The sequence below is a fragment of the Squalius cephalus genome (assembly GCF_949319135.1).
Source record: "Squalius cephalus genome assembly, chromosome: 19".
In the NCBI taxonomy this organism is placed as follows: domain Eukaryota; kingdom Metazoa; phylum Chordata; class Actinopteri; order Cypriniformes; family Leuciscidae; genus Squalius; species Squalius cephalus.
In genome coordinates, this window is record NC_137140.1 from 4,760,793 (window position 1) to 4,788,658 (window position 27,866).

Here is a 27,866-nt window from a genome sequence, read left to right on the forward strand (position 1 = left end):
ACAACAACAAAACATAAATCTAGCTTCATGCATTTTTTTATCAACACTTGAACTGTGGGTAAGTGCCATTAAAAAAAGCAATATTTTGAACAAAAAGCTGAGAAAAATCATGTTTTTATCAAATACTACAATGATCAAGTAGATTGCATCCATCAACAAAGTTTGCACAGTCCTATACCTCATCATGGGTCAACATTTCATTCGGTTACGTTAGGCAGTTTTGATTTATATGCTGTTTAATGTTTGATGATCGTGTTATTTTGCATGTGCATTAAGCAATACTTATTTAGGGTAAATTCCAATCAGAAGTGAAAATCCCTATTACTCATTGGGTGCAGGGAACTTGTGTGTCATAATGAAGCCATTTGGAACGCACTTGGAGAAGGGATCAATGAAAGATGATGTAATTTCTTCATCCACTTCACATGGAATGTTACCATGACAAAGCTAGGCAGAAACAACAGGAGCATCTTATTATTGCTGTAAATATAACACAAATAAATGCACATTTATAATAAAGTTTTTAAAGGGGTGGTATAACACCCTTTTCACAAGATGTAAAATAAATCTCTGATGTCCCCAGAGTGTGTGAAGTTTTAGCTCAAAATACCCCACAGATATTTATATACTGTTAAAAGTGTCACTTTTTGAGGGTGAGCAAAAATGCACCGTTTTTGTGTCTGTCCCTTTAAATGCAAATGAGCTGCTGCTCCTGGCAGAGAGGGCGGAGCTTCAACAGCTTGCACTCACACAGACCTGCACTGAAAATTTCAAAAACTTTTAGCCTTTTATGTTCAAACTGGAGTCAGACAATGATGGAGAGACTCAAGAATTGACAACATGTAGACAACATTTTTGAATAGTTAGTTGATGAATTTATGTATAGCTTATGTGTCATGTTATGTTATGTGTATCTTTTAGTCATTGATTAGCACATTCTGTCTTGATAATCTATAAATCGTGTTCCGGGGGCGGGGTTTATGTAAATTCTAGGGTTTGTGATGTCACTAACCCAGGAGGAATGTGGTGTAGTCTCTACCAGCCGTTTGTTGTAGTCCTTAAAAAGTGATTTCTTTAAAAGCAAATATCTCCCTTTGCTTTGAACTTAGAGCGTCGTAACTTTGCAGATGTTGTTTATGCTCAAACAGCAACATTACACACTAACTAAAGTTAGAAAAGTCAAATCATACTCAACCACCCCTTTAAAATATTCTTTATGTGTATGGTTGTGTGTGTTTTCCTGATCTGCGCTTAACTTTATAAGCATTAAACACATAAAGCATTAAAAACATTTCTTACATAATAAACTTTTTTAAACTTAATTTTGTATGACAAAAATGTGTCTAATAAAGCACAACAAAACAAAACAAAACAACTTGAGTTATTCGTTTTATACATTAACTCCAACTCTCATGCCATATCTAGATTTAAAATGAATTGCAAGTGACGTTAACGCTTTAGATTACAGCCCAGAAAGTACTGCGTAATTAAGATGAATTAACAGCGTAACCTTTGGTAATTATACTTTACCTAAGTACTTACATGTAAGTACTGTATAAGGGAACAATATGTTAAGTTTGGGGAATAAAGGGGTAACAACCAGGAGAATAAAAAATTATATTTAGGCTGTACTGTAAGTATTATAGAACTAAGGGGTACTTATTCTACTATTATGATACAACAATCTTACATTTGGGAGACAAGTGCAGATGTTTAAGTTTGGGCTTACATGTTTCAAGGCAAGTAAAGCTAAAACTATTGCAATTTTTTTTAAATACTGGGAAATATACTCTTGTTCCATGTAGTTACAGAGTAAGTGGTGCTTGTTACCCTCTTGTTTCATGTAGTTACATGGTAAGTGTAACACTGCAGGCCGTAAATTAAAGTGGTGCGATATTCTACAGTTAAAAAAAAATTAAATATTGTCATTTTTCTTACAAACACTTATCGTTTCACTTCAGAATACATTGATCCATCCATTGGGGTCACACGAATTACTACAGTTATTGCAGTATGTGCTGTTTGATGCTCCAACTTTTAGTAACACATGAGCTTGCATTATATGTATTCCCAAAGATGTTGTTTTTTTGTTGTTTTTTTAAACCTTCATTTATGTTAATCTGAAGAAGGAAAGTATACATCTTGGATGGCATGAGGGTAAAATATGAGTAAATGGTGAGGACGTATTTCTGGGTGTACTGTATTTTCTTTTAATACAGAATAACAAGAGACATGATTTCGTCTTCAGATTCATCAGTGAAAAGAAAGAAAATGAAGAAGAGGAACAAAAGGAAGAAGCCAAGCAAGAGATAAAAGGGGGGGGGGCAATACGTGTTACTTTCTGTCAAGACTTAAGCATTTGAAAATGAATTGTTGATTAAAAAGCAGTTTTAAACGAAAAAGAAGTGTAGTAAATTTGTTTTGAATTAAGTTATTTTTCAAATAAAGTTTTCCGAGTCAGTGAAGATTGTGTGTATGTATTTGTATTGTACTTACCCTGTAACTACTTTTAAACAAGAGGTTAACAAGCACCACTTTAATTAACTGCCCGCAATGTCACACATACCCTGTAACTACATGGGACAAGAGGGTAACAAGCACAACTACATGAAACAAGAGTATCTTTCCCCAATATTTAAGCAAAAGTTGAAGCACTTTTGTTAAAAAGATTACTGTATAAATGCATAGATATGTACCCTGTAATTTTTAAAAAGCCTATACAATATGAATTGGTACACCATTATTAAAGGTACGTATGTTCTTGCTAAATTGCTCCTAAATGTAAGATTGTTGTATCATAATAGTACAATAAGTACCCCTTAGTTCTATAATTCTTACAGTATACTTTTTTTTCTCCTGGTTGTTACCACTTTATTCCCCAAACTTTACATATTGTTCCCTTATACTTACATGTAAGTTCATTTACATTTATGCATTTGGCAGACGCTTTTATCCAAAGTGACTTACATTGCATTTCAAGGTACACATTTACATTCTTATCAGTTCTTTATAGATACACTATAATTACCGAAAGTTGTGCTGTAAATTCGTCTTAATACGCAGTACTTTCTGGGCTGTAATCTAAAGCGTTACCCAAGTGACTTGTCACTTATCATGCGTGTGACTGTATCAACAAAAGCGCATGACAGAGTAGTCAAACTGAAACAGTCTTTTAATAAACAAAGAGAACACACATGAGAATTAGCGTAACAACCACTTAGCACAAACATTGATGACACGAAACAAAGAACAGAATAAACTGAGGGCTTAAATACACACACACAAAGATTGTTAACTTAACAAGAAACACTTGCATAACTTCAATGACCACTGAAAAAAAAAAAAAAAAAAAAAAATCTCCATGGAGACAAATCAGCATGGGAAACACAGGCAAACAAGAACTGAACACAAAACCAAAACTGACTGTACATGTCATGTAGCATTACGCCATCAAATGCCATGTATGTAGATATTATATTTATATAGTGGATCGATACAAATAACACAATAGATGTTTTGGAACTTTTGACATTTATTGCCCCTAAACGGGCCACAACTGGGCAAAATTAAATTAAGCTTGTTAAGCACTATACTAAAAAGAAATAACAAATATATACACTCTTTGTAATGCAAATAAAAAAATAAAAAAATACTTCAGACAATTGGTAAATATACTGTACTTCAAATATCGTTACTCGTTACTGAAGAAAGTAATGCCATTAGTAACGCCATTATTTACAATGACGTTATTCCCATCACTGGCCGTAACAGTACAACTGAGGAGGCAGGGTGGAGGCTCTGGGGGAGGACGCAGAGCCGGCAGAGGATAGGGAGCCAGGGATGATGATAGAGGGAAAGACCAAGGTGGCAAAGATGGTGGGAGGAACTAGGAGTTCAGCCAGGAAGGAAGTCCATGGTGGCATCGAGGGAAGGAGAAGCCATTATGGAGAAGCCCACAATGATCCCATGGGCACAGACGATGGAGATGGAGCCAAAGGTGGTGGAGCCCTGGACGCAGACGGCGAACAGATGGGACCGTGTGACACCGCTGATCCTGGAGGCCACGATGGAGCCACATTGACGACCGTCCAAGGAGTAACCAGGGGGTTGATGTGGACCCAGAGTGACTGAGGGCCGAGGTGGAGCCGCAGGGAGGGCGGAGCCAGATGGAGCCTTAGGTGGGGAGATACGGAGCGCAGCAGACGACTTGCAGGTCCGTGGCGCAGGCGAGGCAACATCTGATTGAGGTGAAGCGGGAGGATCGAGGGATCCCAGTGGAGCCGTAAGCCTGATAACCCCAGGTGGAGAAGAGGGTGGGAGGAGCCAAGACGGGGGAGTCTGGACGATGGGCCGAGGTGGAGTGACGGGATCAGTGGCTGGAGGTGGAGCCAGGGGACACCTATGGAGGGGGATAGGGGTCCAGGAGGAGCTGGATGCTGGAAGGGCCCTAGGTGGATCCACGCCACAGAGTGGAAAATAGGCAGAGGAACTGGCTGAAGTTTAAAGAGGAGGTGGCAGGAACTGTCTCCTCTCCGGGGACAGGAGAGACAGGGTAACATTCTCTTCAAACAAAAACAACACAGATGCCAGAGGCAGCTCATACTTATGGTGGGATGGCTGCAATCCATACCCTCGAACTCCAAGAGCATTCGCACTGTGTTGCCGGCTCACACACCTGGTCAGACAGCTTGCGAGGCTCAGGCTCGCTCCGCTCTATTTTCCAGCATAGGCTTGTGCATTGCGGCAGGCTTCGGCTTACTGTCTGTGGTGGGCTTAGGCGTTTCGTCTGAAAGAGGCAGCTGGCTGGACTGGCAGGCTGTGAAAAATAATCCTCCGTGATGGAGATTCTAAAACAAATACCAATAGTGGCATGTTCTGGGAGGAGGAGGCGAGGTATTGCTGGTGAGTATTGCATACTCTTTTGAGGGCTCATCATTAAAGTGACCATTGCATGTTCCCTGCGCTTACGGACTTGTGGAAGTGCCCTTCAGTTGTTCACTTTAGTTTGGAACGGCCCTACAAATGGCGTCCCCTTCCCGAAGTGCCCTTCAAGGGTGCAAAAATGCCATTTGGAATTTGCCCATCGCTCGTTTCTGCTTCTTTTTCACCTGTGTTTTGATCTGGAGATTCTGTTCTCTTTCCGAAGATGTGTAATAGTGCCCCCTAACATATTACAGTGAAAACATGAAGAAATTTCCGTCAATGGTGAGGAAGCTTTGTGTCATAAAAACGGAAAATTCTGTCAATGGTGGGGAAAGAGTTAATATACAGGTGTCAGTAAGGGATATTTTAACTATAAAGTGACATGCATTTATCAAATTTATTGATAAAGTGATTTTATTAACGATGTTTCACAAAGCTAAATATTAGGAAATTGACCCACTGGTCTTGCTCACTTATTAAAGCTATATTTTATATTTAGGTAAGGTATTGCCTATAAAAGGGGAGCATGAAGAAACATGCCTTAACACATGCAGTTTTACCTCATAACAAATAAGCCTTCAGTTGGTAAGTATTTGTAATAGACAGTATTGAGAAAGACTTTCAGATGTTTAGGGCAGCCTCTCCATGCTGAGCCTTATTCATCTGTATTTTGAGGAATAGATTAGTTTTTAGCTGTATTTTCAACCAACTGGTGACATTGTTTCATTGTATACAATACTTTTCTCTAGAATTCAAAGTGCCCATTTTTTGCAAAGGTGTATAAAGTGATTACCATTATAAGGTTTTTGGAATTTCTGTAAGCCTATTAGAGCATGTACGTGGGTTGCATGTATTTGATTCACACTTCATATATGCTTAAGATTTCCTAGCTGCGAGTGTATGTGTATAAGATAAGAAAATGTGAACGATTCAGTGTTTGACACAGTGGGCAGAAGAAAGAAAGAAAGAAAAAAACAGTCAGCTAGGCCATTAGACAGGAAGACATACGTTAAAGACAAAGTGTGAAAGAGAAACTCACTGCTGCTGTGTTTGCAAGGTTAAAAATTGCACCACCTCATCTAATATATTTACACATCCTCGGTATGACAAAAAAAAGTGCATCTCTTCTATGGTAATATCTTTTAAGCAACAAAGATCAATAAACTCTTGCTATGTGAGTGTCAGTGACATTTATATTTTCATTATGAAACTTTCCACTGACCAAAGAGATGTATTTGCTTTTTATCTCATCTTTGCAGAAGTAAAAAGGGCAATGTCTGTTAACCACCAAAGAGTTTCCACTTTGCCACAGTATCCTGTATCTCATCCCCAAAGACAATGCAATCATTTTTATGTCTTACACTACATTTACAATTTGTATGCCTTAAGCACAAATTCATTATTAATAGTTATGACTAATGAGATACGACAAAAGGCTTCACTGAGAAATATTAAGGAGTAACATGGGCAGTTTGAGATTGTTTGATTTGATTTTGAAAGCATAACTAATGCTGTCATGAACCCACGGGAAGTCAAATAGCGTTGAGAGCCGAGATCATAATTCATAAATTAATAAATTCTGATGTAATGGGAAATCAATTTTTATGTCAAAAGGACAATTTTTAATGCAATCCAAAAAAAATTGGTAGACGATGTATAATATTTAAGGAACTAGAAATGAAAATACACAGATAGAGGAAGTGGCCTTGTAGTTATTAATAATGAGAGAGAAAAACTCAATTACATGCCATTAATGTTCCTTTTATGCACATTCAAACATTTACAGAGTTTGATAAATGTTTTTAAGCAGCACCCAATTTAACATTTTAATCTGATAAGACTTTAAGGAGTGTGTGAATGTATCTTGCTTCTCTCATTTCAAAACAACATTGTCATTGTGACTAGTGTATAATGTCAGTCTTTATTAATAATTCTGGTTATTTCCCGGTAGTGAGATGAAAACATAATGTCAGTTGTTATTTAGAATAAAACATTAACCCCAGGTTTCACAGGCAAGGCTTAAGCCTATAGTCCCAGACTAAAATACATGTTTGAGCTGTTTGAACTGAAAGCGGTAACACTTTAGAATACTGTTCCTTCATTAATGAATAACTACACAGGAACAAACGAGTAACGTATTATTAACATTCTAGTAACTACTATTAACTAACAAGAAACTCTGATTAACGAATTAGTAAGTAATAGCGCTCAGATGAATGTAGTAGTTCATTATTAGCTAATCAATAACTACTATTTTTTTCATACCTCCCAGAGAACTACTATCTACAGGTTCATAATTAACATGAATAATGCATAATGTATAATAAAAGGTAATGGTAACCCACTAGTAATGACTCAAGTATTACTACATCATTCTAAAGGAACTACTAATTATTTGGATCAGTATTCTAAAGTGAAGATCATGGGAACACACTAGTAATGACTAAAGTGTTACCAAATCCATTACTATTCAAAATCTTGCAAAAATCTCAAAAGCTTAATGACTTCAATCAATATTAGGAAGTTATCATGTTGTTCACTTTAGAATACTGATCCAAATAATTAGTAGTTCCTTTAGAATGATGTAGTAATACTTGAGTCATTACTAGTTGGTTACCATTACCTTTTATTATACATTATGCATTATTCATGTTAATTATGAACCTGTAGATAGTAGTTCTCTGGGAGGTATGAAAAAAATAGTAGTTCTTGATTAGCTAAGAACTACTACATTCATCTGAGCGCTATTACTTACTAATTTGTTAATCAGAGTTTCTTGTTAGTTAATAGTAGTTACTAGAATGTTAATAATACGTTACTCGTTTGTTCCTGTGTAGTTATTCATTAATGAAGGAACAGTATTCTAAAGTGTTACCCTGAAAGCAACTTGCACTTCATGCCATTTCTTAAAATATGTCAGTGCCATTGTTTTGTTTCAAGATGCACACCAATAATATTTTTTATGTAATATAATACATGTTTTTAAAAGCTACTTAAATATCCTAACTTAGGCCTAAGCCTGGCTTTTATCAAAGCCCTATCTGTGAAAACAGACCCTAAGCAAAGTCACACCCCAACCCATGCAGGCGCAGGTGCAGATGATGGCTGAGTATGTGCAGGTGGAGCAGGAGGAATGCTGCATGGGAATGGTAGTTCAGAGTGTGAGCGAGGGAGTGCAGTAGTAAGGAAGGATTGTGTACTTGTGACAGTAGGCACATTATAATAGACATACAGTTTAATATGTTTGAAAGCAAATTATTATTAATTAAATGTCGCTTTGCTGTTAAGTGCGTATGTTACACCATCTACATAATGCTTCGGAAGACAGTGGCATGTGTCACTATGCATTGATGTCACAACATTTTATTTTTTTTCATACGGCAACATCCTCTGCAACAATGTCAGTGGCACATGACGCAATCTGCACGTCACAAGTTTTAGTGGCACATACCAATCACAACTGGATGTGCCATTGTCTTCTGTGCATAATAGGCTATGCCATGCCACTTAATGTTAATACCATTTCTTCATAATCGGGTTAATGTAAACGTGCTCATTGATCAAGAACACATTTTGTCCAATTATAACCTTTGACCACTCCACATGAAACCAACTAAATAGATTTTTGATTTTTAACGCATTTTTAACTGAATGTTTTTTTTGGAATTCTCAGTGACATTTAGTGCAGGTTACATTATAACCTGTAGGTGGCAACAAGAGACTGTCTTTATGAGTGAATCATTGAGTTATTCATTCAACTGATTCATTTAAACAGAGCCATTCAGGAATGGAACACTTCTACTGTGAGTTGCTCGGATATGCGCAACGTTTATTTTTATTTGGTCCCATTTGGAGCAATTTAGTGTATTTACAATGTTTGTTCAATATTAACTTCTTGTTTATTGTACTGTTGCATAAAAGCAACATTACAGAGTCACAGCCATGTTGTTGAATATCGTCACACGCTGACACCGCAGTCCAAGAACATCAACACTCCTGCTCTTGTGGTATTGCTTAAATATACTATTTCTTGAAGTTTAATGTCATTTCCTGGTTCATTGCAATCTTTGATTTGATCTTTCAGGACATCATTTTTGCTTTGCTCAGATCCGTTATGTACACATCATCTGCGTTATTTGCTGTCCCTCCTTAGTCATAGGCATCTTTCTCAATAAATATTCTTGTGCTATGTTTGCTTTGCATATATCAGGCAGTTGGCACCATTCATACCATCCCTGTCTCGTGACCCTGATATGACCATGGACTGGGATTTCTGCACCTGTTTGTACCTGTTTTGTGGTAAGATCAAACAGTGAAACAGTGTTCCTGTTTTGATGTTCATCAAGGTTTTTCAAATTGTCCTAAAACTGCACAGTATACGGGAGCGTCTGTTGTGGAAATATTAATAATCAAAATGTATAATGTGTCGTTAAAATTCGAATGATTTTGTGTTCATATTTTCAGCTGTTTTTGATTGTTTTGGTTGTTTATGTTAGGCACCTATTCATTTATTTTATTGTGTTTCTGTCCAAAAAAAATTAAGGGTTGAATGTAGTTTTTATAACGTTTATTTGTTAAAAATGAGGTGAAAGACTGCTTCAAAGTTGGTGATGTGTAGAGCAGGGTGTGCGAGCGAGCTCTTTATTAGTGAAGATGTGGGCTTGCAATTTAGTCCCTTTCTATGACAATAATGATTCATTTGCAACAGGCACCAACAGTCTTTTCCATCTGATTTTTGCAAGATTACATTTTGTTGTAAACTTTAATCCAGTGATATATTTGTTTATTCAGTGCATACATTTTATATGAAATCATACCGTAGAAATGATTAGTTATTGAGTTAGTAAGTGATTATTTCTGATGAGTTCGACCATTAGTATTTTTCTGTAGTAATCCCAAATTAAAATTTCTAGAAAACAACATGATGTTTGCAGGTCAAGAGGGGAACGGAGCAAGGCCGGTAGCACGAGTGATAATGAGCGTGTTCCTCCTGTGTTTCAGCACCAATGTAACAAAGTTTGTTGATGAGGGAAGAAAGAGGCAGGGAACGGCAAACATTAAACATAACTTTAATTCTAAAATAAACAACAAAATGAAAGTAAAGCGGCAGTACCTCTCAGATGACTGCCACATAAACTAAAATAAAGCACCAACATAAAGTCCAGGCCTGGTCCTCTCTCGTCTTCCACTGTCGTCACTCCTTGTTTTATCCTTCCGGAGTTCCTCTGTGGGACTCGAGACCACAGTGGCTCACAGGTGACACTCATTAACACTTGTGTCATCGGACTTGCTCCTTTCCCACAGCTATCGGCCCTGCCCCGCTTGGCACATATGTTAAAGATATATAGCACCTTGACAGTCAGTTTATTCAGTGCGCTGATGCATCTTCTCCATTGACTTTCATTTAAACTCTCTCCTTTGTTGATCATTTCAAGATGGCAGCGCTGTATAGTGAGTTTAGAGCAGCCAAATGTTTATCAATACACATACTTGTTGTATTCACAGTCGGAAAGTCATGATTAAGTATCTGAAAATAGCATATTAAAACTTAAAACATTCTCAGTAAAAATTCTCAGTCACATTTACTAGAAACTATTATTTCACAGCATTGGTTTGGCAACTTCCTTATCTGAGTTACCAATCTTCCTCTTCGCCTTTCTCTTTCATTCTCTCATCTGAGAAGTCAAACAGTCTTTTTCTGTTTGTTTCCAATGTCAGTTAATCAAACAACATGTTTTCTTTATAAAACCACTAGGACAGGATAATTACTTGCACCTAAAATTATTTATTATGATTAATAATTTTAAAAAAAGTCGGCACACCATGGCTCCAAAATATGAAAATTTAATAATAGACTCACACACGACTTTCCCCCCCTTTTTTTATACATTTTCTTGTTGAGCACCCAATTTGAGCAACATATTGCTTTGGATGTGCGTGCTTTTGATCTGATTTTACTTATGATTAATAATTTAAATAGTAAGATTAATCAATTAAAATATTCACAGCCCCAAAGATCAAACTTAATATTTTTTTCAAACCGAATAAATAATTGTTTGTACATGAAAAGGATTATATTTGGGGATCCAAATCCTGGGCATCAAAATGTGTGAAATGCTCTGAAATAACATATATCTAAAAAGATATAAGAAATAAAACAAACAAACTGTAAAATTCCCATTTAAAAGGGAACCTATATTTAAAGAGGTTGTTCTGCATAATTAAGCAAGTCACAGTTCTCATGCAATATGGGGAGGATGAAAGATCTTTCTGGAAATGGAAAGCATAGTGCAATCGCTTTCAAAATGCATGAAAACAACTAATATTTTGTGAAAACTGAATAGAGATTATCGAACTGTCCATCCATTTAGACCATCCATTGTAGTACAGCATTCATCAGTGAATAAACCTAATTAAAAATCCGTCTTGTATTTCTAAACCCACTGTAAATGTCTCTTTTTGTGAGCTTTGTTTTGGGGTGTTTGAAATGCACAACTATTTAACAGATCTGTCAGATTGATATCAGTTATCTAAAAAGATATGAGAACAAACAAACGCTTTCTTTGAAAAACTAAAATCTTAATGTTTATTTTACTGACATCCTACTAATATAATAATTTGGAACACACACATGGGGAAAACAATATAGTATAGGTTGGGCAGGCGGTTGTTTCCCCTCCACAAGCTTAGCAAAAAGTGCCAGAAAGCTCTAGTGAAATGCAGCATGCTGGCGTCTCTCCTCTGCAGCTACTTCCCTTTTCTCAGCCAGTTGATTTTTTTAGCTTAAAAATGTTGAGATATTACTGAAAAACAGGACCAGGAGACCAAATAAGATGTTTTCTAAATAATCATATGTATTTGTTTTTTAAAACATTGGCAGTCTAAGCTGACTGACCTTAAAAATGAACATATATTTATGTATGTGTTGCTCTTAATTTGCATCATTTAGCATTTCAGTCAGTGCTGATGTTCAACATTGACCCTGTGACCTGGAAGTACTTCACAAGAAATAATGATGTTGGCTTTGGCTACAGAGTCATACAGAGAGATACATCTAGGTGAGAGAAACACAGATTATATATATATATATATATATATATATATATATATATATACAGTTATATATAGCTTGGGAGGTTTGATTGTTAAATTGATTTAAATCAACCCAGTGCAATTAAATATATTTGAAACCTAACTCATGTTTTTCTTTATTTTTCCATAGTTTGCTTGTGAGTGATCCTTTAGTACAATACAGCAGCGATGCAAGAGGACAAGTTTATAGTTGTGCCATTTCACAGGAAACTTGCCTGCCGGTGACAATTAATGGTATTTAACTTTTTATATCACACATTTTACACATAATAAGTCTGATTTGACATGTACAATCTAACCGGTTTTATCTATGCAATGAAAGTGCCTTCTGAAGCTGTTAACATGTCTCTTGGGCTTTTTATGACTAAGGACACACAATCTTCTAATTCAGTGGTAAGTGATATGCTCATCCTGACACGAAAAAACAACACATACTATACAGATTTGTTAGGCTAATGTTAGGCTGAGAATATTACAATTAATATGATTTAAATACTTATGGGGCTATGTGTAGAGTTCCAAAACCCTTGTTTTTAGCGATCAGCTGAACTGAAGTAAAGTATTTAGATATACAAAAATGGTGCACTCATATTACTAATGATTAGGAGAAAGTGCAACATGCAATATAAATAAAACACCAGATTGCAGATTGATAAAGTCGGTACTGCAGCTGCCGTTAAAAGCTCTTGCTATAGAAACAGTCATTGTTATGAGTCACGTGCTTAGGACTGCACATGCGCATTGGCTGGTCTAGCCTGAAAAATAAGCTTCTTAACGCTGTTTGAGCATAATGAACAATATTTATGAGACAGTTGTTGCAAGATTTCATTGGTAATTTCAAATATGAAATTTAATCGTAAGCTTGGTGAATGGCTTTGGAGAAGTTGAGGTTTCCCCATTCAAGATATAGGAGCTGTACTTGCATGACTGAAATAGGTGCCTGAGAAGCGTTTCGTTACAAGCTCTTCACACATTAGCAATAAAAAAGTAATTATTAAGTGAAAATTATTACATATAGCCCCTTTAATTTATGCTTTTATTAATTGTATATATTGCTCTTCGCAGAACAGGTAAAATGGCTTCATAAATACTTCAGTGTTTGATGTGCGTATCGATAAAATTAAAAACTCGTACTCTCCCTCAGGTTTGTGGTTCAACCATTCCTAAGGACTGCAAAACAATTACTACCCTTAATGGTATGTGCTTTAATGTCAGTGGAAACAATATAGTGAGTGCACCGATACCAAGTGCTTTGAGAAGTAAGTAAAATGAAGAAGTACGTAAATCCCTGTCCTTTTCTATCGCTTTTTTGATAATCTAATCATATGCTAAACTCCTCATTCACAGGCTGCCCTCTAGAAATAGATATTGCTTTTCTAATGGACGGCTCAGGCAGTGTAGAAGACCCAGATTTCATTAAAATGAAAACTTTTGTTTTAACCATAATCCAGAGTTTTTCAAAGTGCAATTCTCAGGTATGATTATATGTTTTGATGATTTCAGAAGGCCTTTAGAGACCCATAAAGTGTGGTTCACATTGCAGCCAACCACCAGTTTAGACAGGAACAGGACTGACATGTGTGAATGTTTTCTTGTCTTTTAGTTTGCTGTTGCACAGTTCTCCACTGGTTATGAAATTCACTCCAAGTTTGAAACAGTTAAAGACATTCATTCATGGAGGACAAGAATAGGAGAGATAAAACAGCAAGGAGGATGGACCTACACTGCGAAGGCTATAAATAAGCTTATGTACGACACCCCTAATGTCATCAGCATTCTAGTATCTCAAAATTCCTCTTCAAAATGTATTAGTGCAAAGTTCATTTTCAAATCTAACATTTACAGTTGTAATCGAAATTATTACACCCCCATTGCAAATCAGGTTTATTGGCGTGGCAAAATTGAAAGACTTTCAGCTGTTTGCAATGAACAAATCAAACAAAAGTAATTGAAATAGCTCAACACAACCAATGTTTCAAGAGGTTTCCGCAAATTTCCGCAAAAAATGCAACTTTTAATGACTTGCTTAATTTCGATTACAACTGTAGTTCTTTTCTGTGTTCAAATATAAGCACATTAAGGGGATGTTTGGGTGGTTTGGAGAGAAAAACAGTATTGCGTTTCTGAGTTTGAAGCGGCAATACCTATAAGAAATACAGTAGTGCATAAACAACTGTACCTCTGCTGTACACTGAAAAAAAACAAAAAAACATTTGGTGTAGAAACAATTTTCAACAAGAAATTGCTAGTACATTTTACAATTATTTACAAAGAAACAGCAAGTAATACATTGAATTAAATGTGAAATTTTGAAGTAGAAAGACTGAAATTGTATTTTCTTATAAAAGTACTGTAGCAATCTGTTTTATTTACAACTTTGTATGCATATGTAACTTATAATAGCAATCCTGATTTTCAAATGCTTTTCTTATTTTCAATGTACAGGGAAGAGCTCTTCATAACTGAAGGAGGGGTGAGGCAATCAGCAATTAAAATCTTAATTGTTATCACTGATGGTAGATCAAATGATGAACCTCATCTCAGAGGTGCTGTTGAAAAGGCAGAAAAGAAGAAAATCATCCGATTTGCTGTTGGGGTAAGATCCATGCATTTTGTCAACAAATCACACTTTTAAGTCAGGTCTTTTCAATGAATCTGTTGATCCAGTACAAAATACTTGTGTATTACAAGAAGGTCCAATTATACTTAACATTAACGGTTCACCTAACATTATAACAATGAGCAATACATTTATTACATTATTTATTAATCTTTGTTCATGTTAGTTTCATTATAGCTCAGTTCCATTTAATAATATTAAAAGACAACTTTTAAGTTTGTAAATGTAGTATTAGTAAATGTTGACCAAGAACTTAGGGCACTAGAAAACATGAACAGAACAACCAAACATAACGCAACGAGAAGTGACAAAGAACTGAATGAAACACATAGCTTAAATAGACAGAGTAAACCAATCAACGAAATGAATAACAGGTAAACTTAGGAATATAGAGCTGGTAAGTCCCGCCCATCCGTAAAACCCCAAGTGGACCTCTAGGTTGAAAAATCGTCAATGCAAGTGAATGGGAGAAAATAATTATTTTCTGGTCCCGTTTGAATTGTGCCATGAATGTGAACATATGTTGTCTGTGAATTTTTTATATAATTTTTCATGTTACGAGTTTGACAGTATATGGTATGATTCTTCGGCTAGCAGTTGTGGAAAAGACATAACGAGAAAGACTACATGTCGCCTATGTGACGTCACCCCATAAAGTTGACTTACCTGTGGTTTTCGCCAACCTCAACGATTTTGTCCTCTTCCTGAAAGAAGGCGGTGAAGTGCACCAAAGACACAGCCATGTTTAGCGGGATCCGTTAGCTAGTGTCCGTGTGCGAGTGGTGGTGGCGTTTCAAACGCGTCGAAAGCAGCGAAGAGTTGTAGTCTACAAAGTGCTCTCACACAAAGTCTAACCGTATCAAACTTCTACCCGCTAAATTGTAGCATTCTTTACACGAAAAATTATATTAAAAATTCACAGACAACATATGTTCACATTCATGGCAAAATTCAAACGGGACCAGAAAATAATTATTTTCTCCCATTCACTTGCATTGACGATTTTTCAACCTAGAGGTCCAGTGGGGTTAGCGGAAGGGGCGGGACTTACCAGCTCTATACACGTCACATTACTCCCCCCTCCTGGAAGGCGCAGCCCTGCGCCGTCAACATTGTCCAACTGAGCAGGGAGGGTGAGGGCTTAAGTGGGGGATGGAGAGCTGGGATATGGGACAGGCAGGGCCAGGGTGGAATCCCCAGCAGAAGGGCCTGCATCCTGGCCCTTAGATGATAGAGTGACAACTGACCAAGGCGAAGACAGAGGGATGAACAACCCCACTGGAGTTGCAGGGACAAAGGTCTTTGGTGGAGCCGAGAAGGGCGAGAAGCCAAGGTAGCACAGACTGCTTGACAGGCCGAGGCGGAGTTACAGGCCCAGAGGTTCTGGGCAGAGCTGTGGTCGACACTCCAGGGCTGAACTGGCTAACACAATGTTAAAGCTGAAGGGCAGTGCAGAGAAGACAATGCAGGCAGGACATAAAGGCCGAGAAGTGCAGACAGGAATTTCACAATTAACTCTTTAGGAAGACACAGAACAGACAAATCTCTCGTGAATGACACTAACACAGAACAGGAAGGTATCTTCCCGAACGACCCTCTTGACTAACACAGACCAGGCATACAATTCTTATAAGGCAGACTAGAAACATTCAGAGGAGGTGGGAGTGGGAGACAGGGTGAGAACACTGACATCAATAACATGGTGCTAGGTGACAACACAGGCTCAGTGCACGGGGAAACAGGTGTTGCACACTCACTTGCCAAGTCAATTAGCAGCTCTTCCTCTGCCGCAGTAGAGAGGGTAGTGCTCCACTCCATCCCCTCCACCAAAATACCTTCAGGGACTGACGATGTGGCCGGCTCACACACCTTGTCAGATGTTTCTTCGGGCTCAGGCTCCAGGACGATTTCTCGCTCAGGCATCCGCTCTGGCACTGGTATCGCGGCTGGCTTGGACTCCACGTCTGTGGTAGGCTCAGGTTTGTCCGTCGCTGGGCTGGTGGCAGTGACTAGCACACTGTTTTCCTCCTCAATCTCTCAGATTGTGAATGGGGAACCGTTGGGGAGGAGTACCCACTCCACATTGCCCATAGTTTCCAGGCAAGCACGCTCACATCTCCACATTGAGGCTTATTCGGAAAAGCACACTCTGGCAGTAATCATATGAGACGCGATGGCAAAGGTCCAGAAATGCCTCTCTAGGGACTGGCTCCCCTGCGAGAGGAGGATGATTCTTTTCGCTGCTGTATCCATTTTGAGGTCAGTTCTTCTGTCACAGTTGGGTTGCAACTTTTATTAAAACTAAGAACTCAGAGCACTAGAAAACATGAAAAGAACAACCAAGCATAACGAAACGAGAACTGACAAAGAACTTAAGTAAACACATAGCTTACTGTAAACAGACACACCAAACCAATCAATTGAATGAATGAATGAATGAGGCATTTATATAGCGCTTTCATATGTACTACTGTACACCTAAAGCACTTTACAATCATATCAGGGAATCTCTCCTCAACCACCACCAGTGTGCAGCTGGATACAATTAAATGAAAAACAGGTGAAATTAATTTGCCTAACTGGCACACACAAAGAAACTAGGTCAACATACACAAGCATGGAACAGAAACAGAAAAGAACCAAACCAAAACAGAATATACATGTTACAACTTTATTGTAAAGCATTACCAAAACTTGGTTAATTTTATTATATTATAAGCTTGAAACTCTAGTCCCCATTCATTAACAGTGACCATTACAGTGTTCACAATGTCAGAGTAAATGACAAAGATGTTGTTTTTGGGTCAGTCATCTCAGTCAAGAAAGTTTAATCTTCAGATGATTTTTAAATGTTTTTTCCTTTATCTTTGCACCATACTATAATAAGATGAAATGTTTAAATGGCCCCAAAATGACTGTCTTGTCATTTCAATTGTCAAAGATCGGTGAAGCCTTTGATGATCCCCGCACAAAGCAACAGTTAGAAATTATTGCATCTGCTCCTGTTGCTAAACATGTGTTTAAAGTGACTGACTTCGACGCATTGGACAGTATCCGTGAACAACTGGAAGAGAACATTGCAATCGAAGGTGTGTTTACTGATAAGAGCAAAAAAATTTAGAAAATTGTTGATGAAATTTAATTGTAATTAATTACATCCAAGCTGAAATTCATTATAAAAGCATTGTGATTTCACTTCTTCTTCTTCTTCTTCTTTTTATTATTATTATTATTATTATTATTATTTTTTTTTTTTTTTTTATGTAATAATGTATTTTCTTTCAGGAGTCCAGTCCACTGGTGATTCTGCTACAATGGAGTTTGCACAAGATGGATTTAGTGCAGTGTTTACATCGAATGTAACTAAATACTTCAAAGATTTGTTTTGAAAACCATTTTTTTTAAGCAATAATTTAGGCAGCCAACAATGCAATGGATACTAAGTATCACTCACCTGAGATTCAAGAGTAAAGATTATATAAATATACACATAGATTGCATGTAATAGTTCAATGTTATTGGATAGGTCAACCAGAGTTTGAAATAATTAGGATTTTTAAAATATTTTTGAAAGAAATCTCTTCTGCTCACCAAAGCTGCACTTATTTGATTAAAATATAGTAAAACAATAATATTTTGAAATATTATTACAATCTAAAAGAATTGTTTTATATTTTAATATATTTTAAAATACAATTTATTGAATTTTCAGCATCATTACTTTAGTCTTCAGTGTCACATGATGTGAGGGAGGTAAAAAAGGGAAAGAAAATACTAATACAAATACAAACCTCTTTATTTAGGTAAGCCTGATCATGAGTTCTGTGGGAGCTTTCCAAGGGAAGGGCGGATATCAAGAACAGTATCAAAATGACCAATCATCAGACTTCCATGTGGGAACTGAGCAAGATAGTTACTTGGGTAAGACCTTGCTCAAACAAATACTAAAAATACATAAAATTGGCCATACATTTATTGAGGTAATCTACATCTAAATAAAAGGATACTGTAGTTCACCCCCCCAAAAAATGACTCACTTCCAAGCCCATATCAATACAAACAAGTATAGTCTAAGGGATATCTTAGTTCCTTTTTCCATATAATGAAAACATGTTGTGGCCAGTGGTTGTCTGATGGTGAGTAAATGATGGCTATTATCTTTTTTTGAGTGCACTATTTCTTTAAAGATTTGATTATCTAATGTTTTTTAAAGGTTATTCAATGACAGTAGCAACACGGTCTAAAAAAAAGTTTGTGATTCTGGGAGCACCAAGATACAGGCATAAAGGACAAGTGAGCATTTCAATAATTGGAGTTAACAAAACAAACCTGCTGGTGGAGTCACCCAAGGTACATGAATATTTCACCAATGTCATATTTGTTTCATTTGTTTGATAAAAAGTGCAAGGTACTTGAATCTTAACTCAGTTTTGTCTATTTTGCAATGTATTGGCCGTTGCATTTTGTTGTACTATTATCAGGTGTTCTTATAGCATATTGGGCATAGGATTTGATTCCGAAGAGACCTTTTCTTTTTTATTCTTTCACAGTCTCAGATTGGTTCATACTTTGGGGCTGAGGTCTGTGTGGTTGATCTGAACTCTGACACAAAAACAGATCTTCTATTAATATCTGCACCAACGTATATAGACTACCATTCTGAAGGCAGAGTTTTTGTGTACTTTTATTCTAGGCAGGTAGGTTAAAAAATCAATTCCAGATTCTAAATTCCAGATTCCTTTAGACTTTATTTTGTCTTTTAAAAGTTTTGGGCTTTTTCTGGTTTTGCAGCCATACTTCACTTTTTCTGAGGTGCTGGAGGGCATGGCAGGTCAGAGGGGTCGGTTTGGCTCTTCTCTGGCCAGTCCAGCAGATCTGAATGGTGATGGTTTCATGGATGTGCTGGTTGGAGCTCCTTTAGAGGAGGATGGACAAGGCAGCATCTACATCTTCAATGGTGGAATAGATAAAATAAATCCCAAATATTCACAGGTCTGCCAATTTAAGTACCTAGCGTTGTAACCTTTTGTGGACTTCCACTTATATAGTTTTTTATGTTTTTTTTTATGACCTTTGGCTTGCTTTTTTCCTAAAACAGATCCCCTTTCTCTTATTCTTTGTGTTACGTTAGAGAATTACTGGATCAGCTTTGCGCTCAGGTTTACAGTTTTTTGGACTTGCTCTTAGTCAGTCCTCCCTAGATCACAGTGGAGACGGTCTACCAGACATTGCTGTTGGATCAAAAGGAGCCGTTTTGCTTCTTAGGTACAGTACTTCCTGTAACTTATATACACTCTCAGTATACACTCTCAAAAATCAGCGATGCCATAAAAAACCTTGCCTAAAAAACCTTTCAGTAAACAGTTCATTAAAGAACTGTTATTTTTCTTAGTGTGAATAACATTTTAAATATCCAAAGAACCTTTTTCCTCTATAAAGAACCTTTTGTGTATTGGAAGGTTCAATGGATGTTTCTACATGGAACCATCAATGCTAATAAATAACATTTATTTTTTAGTGTATTTCGTGTAGTGTATTTACACAAACATTCCAATCTAATAAAATGAACTGATTAATAAAAGTAAACATCCAATAACTTCACAAACAGTATTTACACATGTCATGTTTCACAAATGTGTATTTTCCTACAACATCCAGGTCCAGACCAATAGTGTCTGTGGATGTGAAAGTAACCTACAGCCCATCCAAAATTTCAACCATTGAAGCAAACTGCACCAGGCCACTGGAAAACACCATGACAGTGTGCTTCAAAATGAGTGGATACAAACATGCTATAACAGGTTACCCCAAATTTTATGGCAGACTTTTTTATTTTCAATAAATAATTTGAATACAAATATCATAAAATGTTATTCAATGCCATTTCCAGATTTGACTGCAAATATTAGCTATACGTTAAAGCTGGATGCCAAGCGATATAACCACCGTGCATACTTCTTACCCAAAAATCGTGTCCTTAGTAATGTTGTAAATGTTACACTAGAGGAGGTGTGCAAAGACCATCCTTTCCTTATAGAGGTAAGTCATGTATTAGTCCCTTTGTAGCAGCAAACCAGCCATTTCTAACAATTAATAGTTTTAGCATGTTAATGGATTTATGGATATGACAATGTTAATGTATTTGGTCATGGCGGACTAAAACTGCTACGCTGCTGCTGTTGCTATGGACTTGCTACAGGCAATAGATACACAGACACACTGCTGTGAGATTGTAAAATTTGCTGCTGCTGCATGAATAGGCATACATAAATCTCATAGCAGCTTGTGCTATCTAGAGTTTCATATGTGTATGTATGTAACAATTAATAAATTGTTCACTTTGTCCAGTCTTGCACAGAGGATCCTCTCAACCCACTGCTTAATGAATTAATATTCACTTTTGAGGGTCTGCCCTCCCAAAGCCTGGAGAACTTGAAGCCTGTTCTCGTACCATGGATAAAGAACACTACATTATGGATGGTAAGGGACACATATTTAAAGGTAACCTATATTGTCATAAAGTGAGCCCTTCATGAAGATACTTTTCTGTAATATCCTCAGACTTTATGATTTCTATTACACTTATATCATACTGTTATTCAAGACAGAATTAGTTGTCAGTATTAGTAGTAGACCTACTGTAAAACATTAGTTTCTACTGTGAAATAGTGTGAGTAACCATACACTCACCGGCTACTTTATTAGGACCCTCTTTTGCCTTCAGAACTGCCTTGATTCTTTGTGGCGTAGATTCAACAAGGTGCTGGAATCAGAGATTTGGTCCATATTGTCATGATAGCATCACACAGTTGCTGCAGACTTGTTAGCTGCACATCCATGATGCAAATCTCCCGTTCCAGCACATCCCAACACTTCTCTATTGGATTTAGAGCTGGGGACTGTGGAGGCCATTTGTGTATTGTGAATTCACTGCCATGTTCAAGAAAGCAGGTTGAGGGGATTTGAGCTTTGTGACATGGTGCATTATCCTGTTGAAAGTAAGCATCAGAAGATGGTCCACTGTGGTCATAAAGGGATGGACATGGTCAGCAACAATACTCAGGCTGTGGCATTTAAACAGTGCTCAATTGGTATTAAGGGGCCCAAAGTGTGCCAAGAGTATATCCCCCACATCATTACACCACCAGCAGCCTGAACCATTGATACAAGGCAGGATGGATCCATGCTTTCATGTTGATTACGTCAAATTAGGACCCTACCATCTGAATGTCGCAGCAGAAATCGAGAATCATCAAACCAGGCAATGTCTTTTCAATCTTCTATTGTCCAATTTTGGTGTGTCCGTGTGAATTATAGCCTCAGTTTCCTGTTCTCAGCTGACAGGAGTGGCACCGGTGTGTGTCTTCTGCTGCTGTAGCCCGTCTGCTTCAAGGTTTGACACATTCTGAGATGCTGCAGACCTCGGATGTAAAAAGTGATTATTTGAGTTGCTGTTGCCTTTCTATCAGCTCAAACTAGTCCTGCCATTCTCCTCTGACCTCCGGAATCAACCCTAGAGATGGTTGTGCATGAAAATCCCAATAAACTGTAAGGGTGGATTTCCTGCATGGGGTTCGGTCTGCAAGACTGCCGAATGACTAAAGAAACGTTATTAGCAAGATGGTAGAAAACTGTACATTTCTTGTCTTTTACCACCCACTGCTACCCAACAATAGCTTAATATGTGGGAGAGCATTGCTATAGAGAGTGACAATATTTTATTGCAATATGTAGCACTTCAAAGTCAATACCAAATCAAAACTAGTTAGCACATTATTTGTAATTGAAAAGGTTTAATGAAAAAATTATGGTTACACTTAAAATAGTTACAAAATAGATGTATGAGATGATAACTTATACCATTAATATTACCCAGCATGTATGTAAAATTTTAAGAGAGAGAGAGAGTAAGAGACAAAGAAAAGAGGAGGCAAAGGGAGAGAGACCCAAGAAAGGAGACAGAGCAACAGTTACAATCTTCTTTTATCCCTTCCGTGACCATGTGACTAAACCCCAAATGTGAGATATCTTGGATTATTTTCAATCCTACAAGACCAGCAGTTTCTGAAATACTCAGACTAGCTCATTTGGCACCAACAACCATGCCACGTTCAAAGAAACTTTAATCACATCTCTTCATCATTCTGATGTCTTGACCATGTCTATAGGCCTAAATGCATTGAGTTGCTGCAATGAGATTGGCTGATTAGATATTTGTGTTAAAGAATAGTTGAACACGTGTACCTAATAAAGTGGCCGGTTAGTGTATAACCATGTATAAATCTTATTTTTATTCTAACCTCATATTACAGTTAAATTATGAGATAAACTGTGGATCAGACAACCTTTGTGTTGACAACCTCAAAGTGGACTTCAACTTTGATGGGTAAGTTAATGGTGAAGTCACAAGTTAATTTAACTGTCATCAAACATAATTCTTTAATGCTCCACCCACCAGCCATTAGCGGATGGTCGTACAGTCTTGCCCTAAAATTGGTGCAGTTTAACTCTGTGTCTCCTTTGCTTCTGTAATTTAGATCTACAAACATAGAGGTTGGGATAATGCAGGAGCTCAAAGTGACAGTGTTTGTAGAGAACAGAGGAGAAAACTCATACAACACTCACTTTACCCTCAGCTACCCCTTTGGACTTTCCTACAGGAGACTTATGCCTGAAGTGGTAAGGCAGGATGATGTTTATGGCATGTAGGGCTAAAAACAGCAAGTTAATTGTTTTACAAGTTTAGTAGTTAAAGTGCATGATTTTCTTTAAGGAATATCTATCCATTTTTCAAATTCCTTGTCCAATTTAGGCTTACAGGGATGCCGGAGCCTAAATAAAATATTATACAGTAGGCTGCTACAGTATATGATCAAGAAACCCATTTTTTTCTGTTTGAGCAGGGCAGAGTGGATTGCCGTTCTTTAGATGGCAAGCAAGGAGTTTCAGCAGTGGAAACCATCTGTCGAGTCAGTAACCCTCTATTCGCAGGAAACACTTCTGTGAGTTGAAATCTATGTGAACAAACACACAAACAGATGCAGCGAGGTTCAAAAGTCTGAGACCAAATCTGGGATTTAAAATCTGCTTTAAACACGGAAAAGCATTAAACAAAGTTTATGATATAAAATGGAATAAAGATTCTGTGCTGTTTCTTTAAAGTCATATCAAAGATGGCGACGTTCAAAAAACTAAAAAGTCTTATCAATCGAGCTGCGAGTTAATCCGTCAAATATTTATTAACCGACAGCAGCTTTTATATCTGGGTGGAGAGTGGAGCATTTGAGTTGTGCGCTGAACAGAAAAACTGATGGAAGCAGGTCCAGTGGAGAATAGTGACTGGATCTAAAACCTTCAGATGACACACAGTTCATATCTCCGTCGCTGTATGTTACCGAAAGTGTAACCACACATAAAAACCCACAACACATAGTACAGATGCGTTTGTGCAGCGCAGAACGGCTCTCTCGCACTGTATGACGTGACAGACAACTAGTTGTCCAGTCCGGTTCCGTTCACACAACGTGGGTTTTCTGAGAATGTGGCTTTGAGTCCTGAAAATGTACAGGTGTAAGTTCTGTTATAGAATGTGGTTGTCACTCCCATAAATAACCGAACTGTGTGTGAACGGAACCGTATTAAGGACTCAAAAACTACTGACAACCGTGTTCTGTTGCTGTGTGAACGTGGCCTTAATGAGTGATTGAGAAACTCAAGGGTTGCTAGAAGACCTCGGCAATGGCATATCAGAAAGACCACACCCACCAGTTATAGAACAATTTGATTGGTCAATGCACCAGTCAATCTGAATTGAGATTCTTTGTCGGTACTATAGATAGGGTACTAGAGATTTGAAAAAGGTTCTTTAGATCTCCTTGCTAGAGATTTGAAATCTCTGTGTCTAAGGGGTGGAGCTCAGACTCCCACTGACCTTGTAAATGTCAATAAATTCTGATTGGTTAAAACTTTCACCACTAGTGGTTTTATATCTAAATTAGTTGACCTATGGTAGAGAGTTAACCACTGGCTCACCGCTGACTTTTAGACCCTAATGTATAGAGACACATTGGAAAGTTTTTTTTTAAGCATCCTCTTTTTTTATTTATTTTTTTAATTTATAATGATTATTTCTTACCTCATTGTTGTAGGTCGTGTTTCACATTATTTACGGTATTAATAAAGAAAGTCATTTTGACCAAAAGGTGACATTCAGTGCATCTGTTACCAGGTATGGTGTTCATTTTTACTTTTATTGTCAAGTGGTCTATAGTATGTTCAGTGCTAATTGTAATCTATCTCAAATGTATTTGAATTATATTGACATGCATAGTAGCACAAACTAAAGTGTTCTGTCATTTCCAGTGGAAATACGAATCACTCTGAAAACAGTGAACTATTAAAAATGAGAAACATCAGTGTAAAACATGTAATCTATGTTGCCTTGCTGAGGTCAGTGCTTTTTTTTTTTCTTGCTTTTTTTTGCTGTAGTATGTTTAGAGTTATGTTTTTGATATTTGACATTTTGCTTTTCTCTACTGTACTCTGTGGTTCTCCTACAGACATACAGATTCCAGCATTTACATAAATTTCACGAGTGGAAAAAACAATCTGGGAAAACCAGTGAAACAGATATTGGAGGTGAAGATGCTTCTTCCTTTATTTCAACTCATATCCATACTGAAACAAAATCAGTTGTCTGTATCAATAAATCTCCTTCTGTTTATGTCTCTAAGGTGAAGAATGAGTTTAGAGAGCTAAATTTAACAGTTTTCATTAGAGTACCTGTAAAACTGGGAGCTGAAAACATCTGGGCTGACAAAAAGTTGAAGGTAAAAGCGTATGCAAAGTATGAATCAAGGAGAAATAAACAAGAACCAAAGACCTTTATCGCAAATGCTGTGTCATTATTGTAGTCCATATTTTTGTGGTCCAAATGTGCATATTTATGTACTTAAATTGTCTGTCAACATACTTTTATGGCCGAAGACATTGGAATGGCATGAAGACAACAATATTTGTGGGTGAACTATCACTTTAAGTGTTACAAATATGTTTTTCTTTGTAAAAGATTCCAGATTGCTTTAGGGAAGAAGATGAGCAACCCTCCACCAGTGATTTTCTAAAAGTGCTCAAAAAGAAAAATGTATTAGTGAGTAATTTGTAATTTATTTATTTATTAACTTTTTATTTGAAATTTTGAATAAATTATTTACTTTAAATGTAAATAACTTGTCTGACTTGTCTGAATTCAACACTGTTAAACATGCTGTAATGTGTTTTTCTGCCAGAACTGCTCTGTGGCGGTGTGTGCAGTGTTCAGGTGTGATGTGAATCTGATGAGAAATGAAAGGAAGTTCTATAATATCTCTAGCAATGTGAGCTCTGGATGGATTGAGCAGGTATCTGAAGTTACAGGGCTTGAAATCTTTATTAGAAAAAAGATATCTGCCATTTTAATTCACGATATTTATTATCTTTATAGATCGGGGTTAGGTCTGCTTCTTTTGAGTTGGTCAGTACAGCATCTCTGAATTATGATGAGGACAAATATACGTACTTCCCTGATTCTCTCAGCTCTGCACCAGTTCGCGAGGTAAGGAATACTTTACTAAAGCCTGTTAGAATTCTACAGCTGTTAGTGACATTTATAGCAGACTTTATCATTGTACTTAAGATAGCGTTGGATATTCCATCTGAAATCTTTGTGTGCATGTGAAGGTGAACACTCTGGTGGAGGTCTATGAAGAACCCAGCCTCCTAAAGGAGGGCATTGGAGGAGTTATTGGAGGACTGTTGATCATCTCACTCATCACAGCCACCCTCTATAAGGTGCAATACACCAGCCTGTTTATTATTCATAAGTAGAGAACTTCAACAAAATATATAATGTTGTCTTTTCTTTTTCTCTTATAGTCTGGGTTTTTCAAAAGAAAGGCCAAGCAGCAGATAAAGGATTTAACACAAGAAGCTGATGAACTGAAATATTTAGATGACAATTAATGCAGAATCGATTAATTACTTCTTTTTTTTTAACTTCTAATGCTTCCATCAAAATTAATAGATGTACAAAAATTGAATAGTCAATTGATTCAAATAATTACGATTAATTTCATGATTCTTTGTTTCTAACATAGCTAATATAACACACACACACACACACACACACACACATCTATTTTTAATATAAACAATAATAGACCATTGCACCTTATTACGTTGCACTATATGGTTTGCACATTTGATTATATAGTTTGCACTTTTGCATCTTTTTAAAATATTTTTAAAATATTACGAATTCAATGATCGTGCCACATCCTGTCTCATGAGATACCTTCTGATTTGATCTGATCTGATCGATTTTTGAAGGCAGCATTGATGTATCCTTCGCTGCCTTTGATATCCCACAATCCTGTGCGTTCCATTTCCTGACTGTTGAGCTAAACAATAAAGATGGTGTCTGAAATTTGAGGTTGGTGGTCAGTTTGTGTGTAAAGTGTACATTTTGTACAAGTGTGCAAACTTTTCTCACTTTTGGTGACATTTCAGGCGAAGTCTTTCACAAGTAAAGACTTTGTCAGTGGTCACAAAAATGACATCCCAGGATGTCTTTCGAAACGAGTAGGGGTGTAACCCCGGCATCCTGGTCGCCTCTGTCAATCATGGCCTCCTAATCATCCCCATATATATATATATATATATATATATATATATATATATATATATATATATATATATTAGGGCTGTCAAAAGATTAATCGCGATTAATCGCATCCAAAATAAAAGTTTGTGTTTACATAATATATGTGTGTGTACTGTGTATAATTATTTTGTATATATAAATACACACACATGCATGTATATATTTAAGAAATATTTGCATACATATACTGTATATATATTTATATAGTTTATGTTATATATAAATATAATTTTTTTATATATAAATAACACATTTTTCTTAAATATATACATGCATGTGTGTGTATTTATATATACAAATTTAATTATAAACAGTACACACACATATATTATTAAAAACAAACTTTTATTTTGGATGCGATTAATCGCGATTAATCTTTTGACAGCCCTAATATATATATATGAGGCCAGTTGCCGCTCGCATCAAATTCAAGTCACTGACGTTTGCCTACAGAACAAGCACTGGTTCTGCTCCCTTTTACTTTAACTCTTTGCTTCAGACTTACGTGCCATCCAGGAACTTGCGCTCTGC

The 27,866-nt window shown here is 36.8% G+C and overlaps 1 protein-coding gene across 1 annotated transcript; it reads left to right on the forward strand.

Moving 5' to 3' along the window:
* Positions 1-8,740: 8,740 nt before the first annotated feature.
* On the forward strand, positions 8,741-27,101 carry LOC307147058 (integrin alpha-X). The gene is made up of 31 exons (XM_079851511.1): positions 8,741-8,798; positions 9,134-9,222; positions 11,873-11,981; positions 12,146-12,249; positions 12,338-12,408; positions 13,160-13,274; positions 13,363-13,490; positions 13,619-13,764; positions 14,461-14,611; positions 17,577-17,724; positions 17,921-17,994; positions 18,439-18,556; positions 18,849-18,985; positions 19,186-19,332; positions 19,427-19,627; positions 19,767-19,900; positions 20,294-20,436; positions 20,526-20,674; positions 20,984-21,115; positions 22,948-23,021; positions 23,173-23,314; positions 23,539-23,637; positions 24,784-24,863; positions 24,998-25,084; positions 25,195-25,273; positions 25,369-25,464; positions 25,704-25,784; positions 25,924-26,034; positions 26,118-26,228; positions 26,354-26,464; positions 26,549-27,101. Coding segments are annotated over exons 1-31 (3,456 nt in total). The 5' UTR covers positions 8,741-8,796; the 3' UTR covers positions 26,636-27,101.
* Positions 27,102-27,866: the final 765 nt, after the last annotated feature.

Bases quoted from the DNA above. Each gene is read 5' to 3' on its own strand.
- LOC307147058 (XM_079851511.1), top strand. The intron at 12,409-13,159 runs GTAAGTGATATG...ACTCTCCCTCAG, and splicing joins CACAATCTTCTAATTCAGTG to GTTTGTGGTTCAACCATTCC. The intron at 26,035-26,117 runs GTATCTGAAGTT...TTATCTTTATAG, and splicing joins GCTCTGGATGGATTGAGCAG to ATCGGGGTTAGGTCTGCTTC.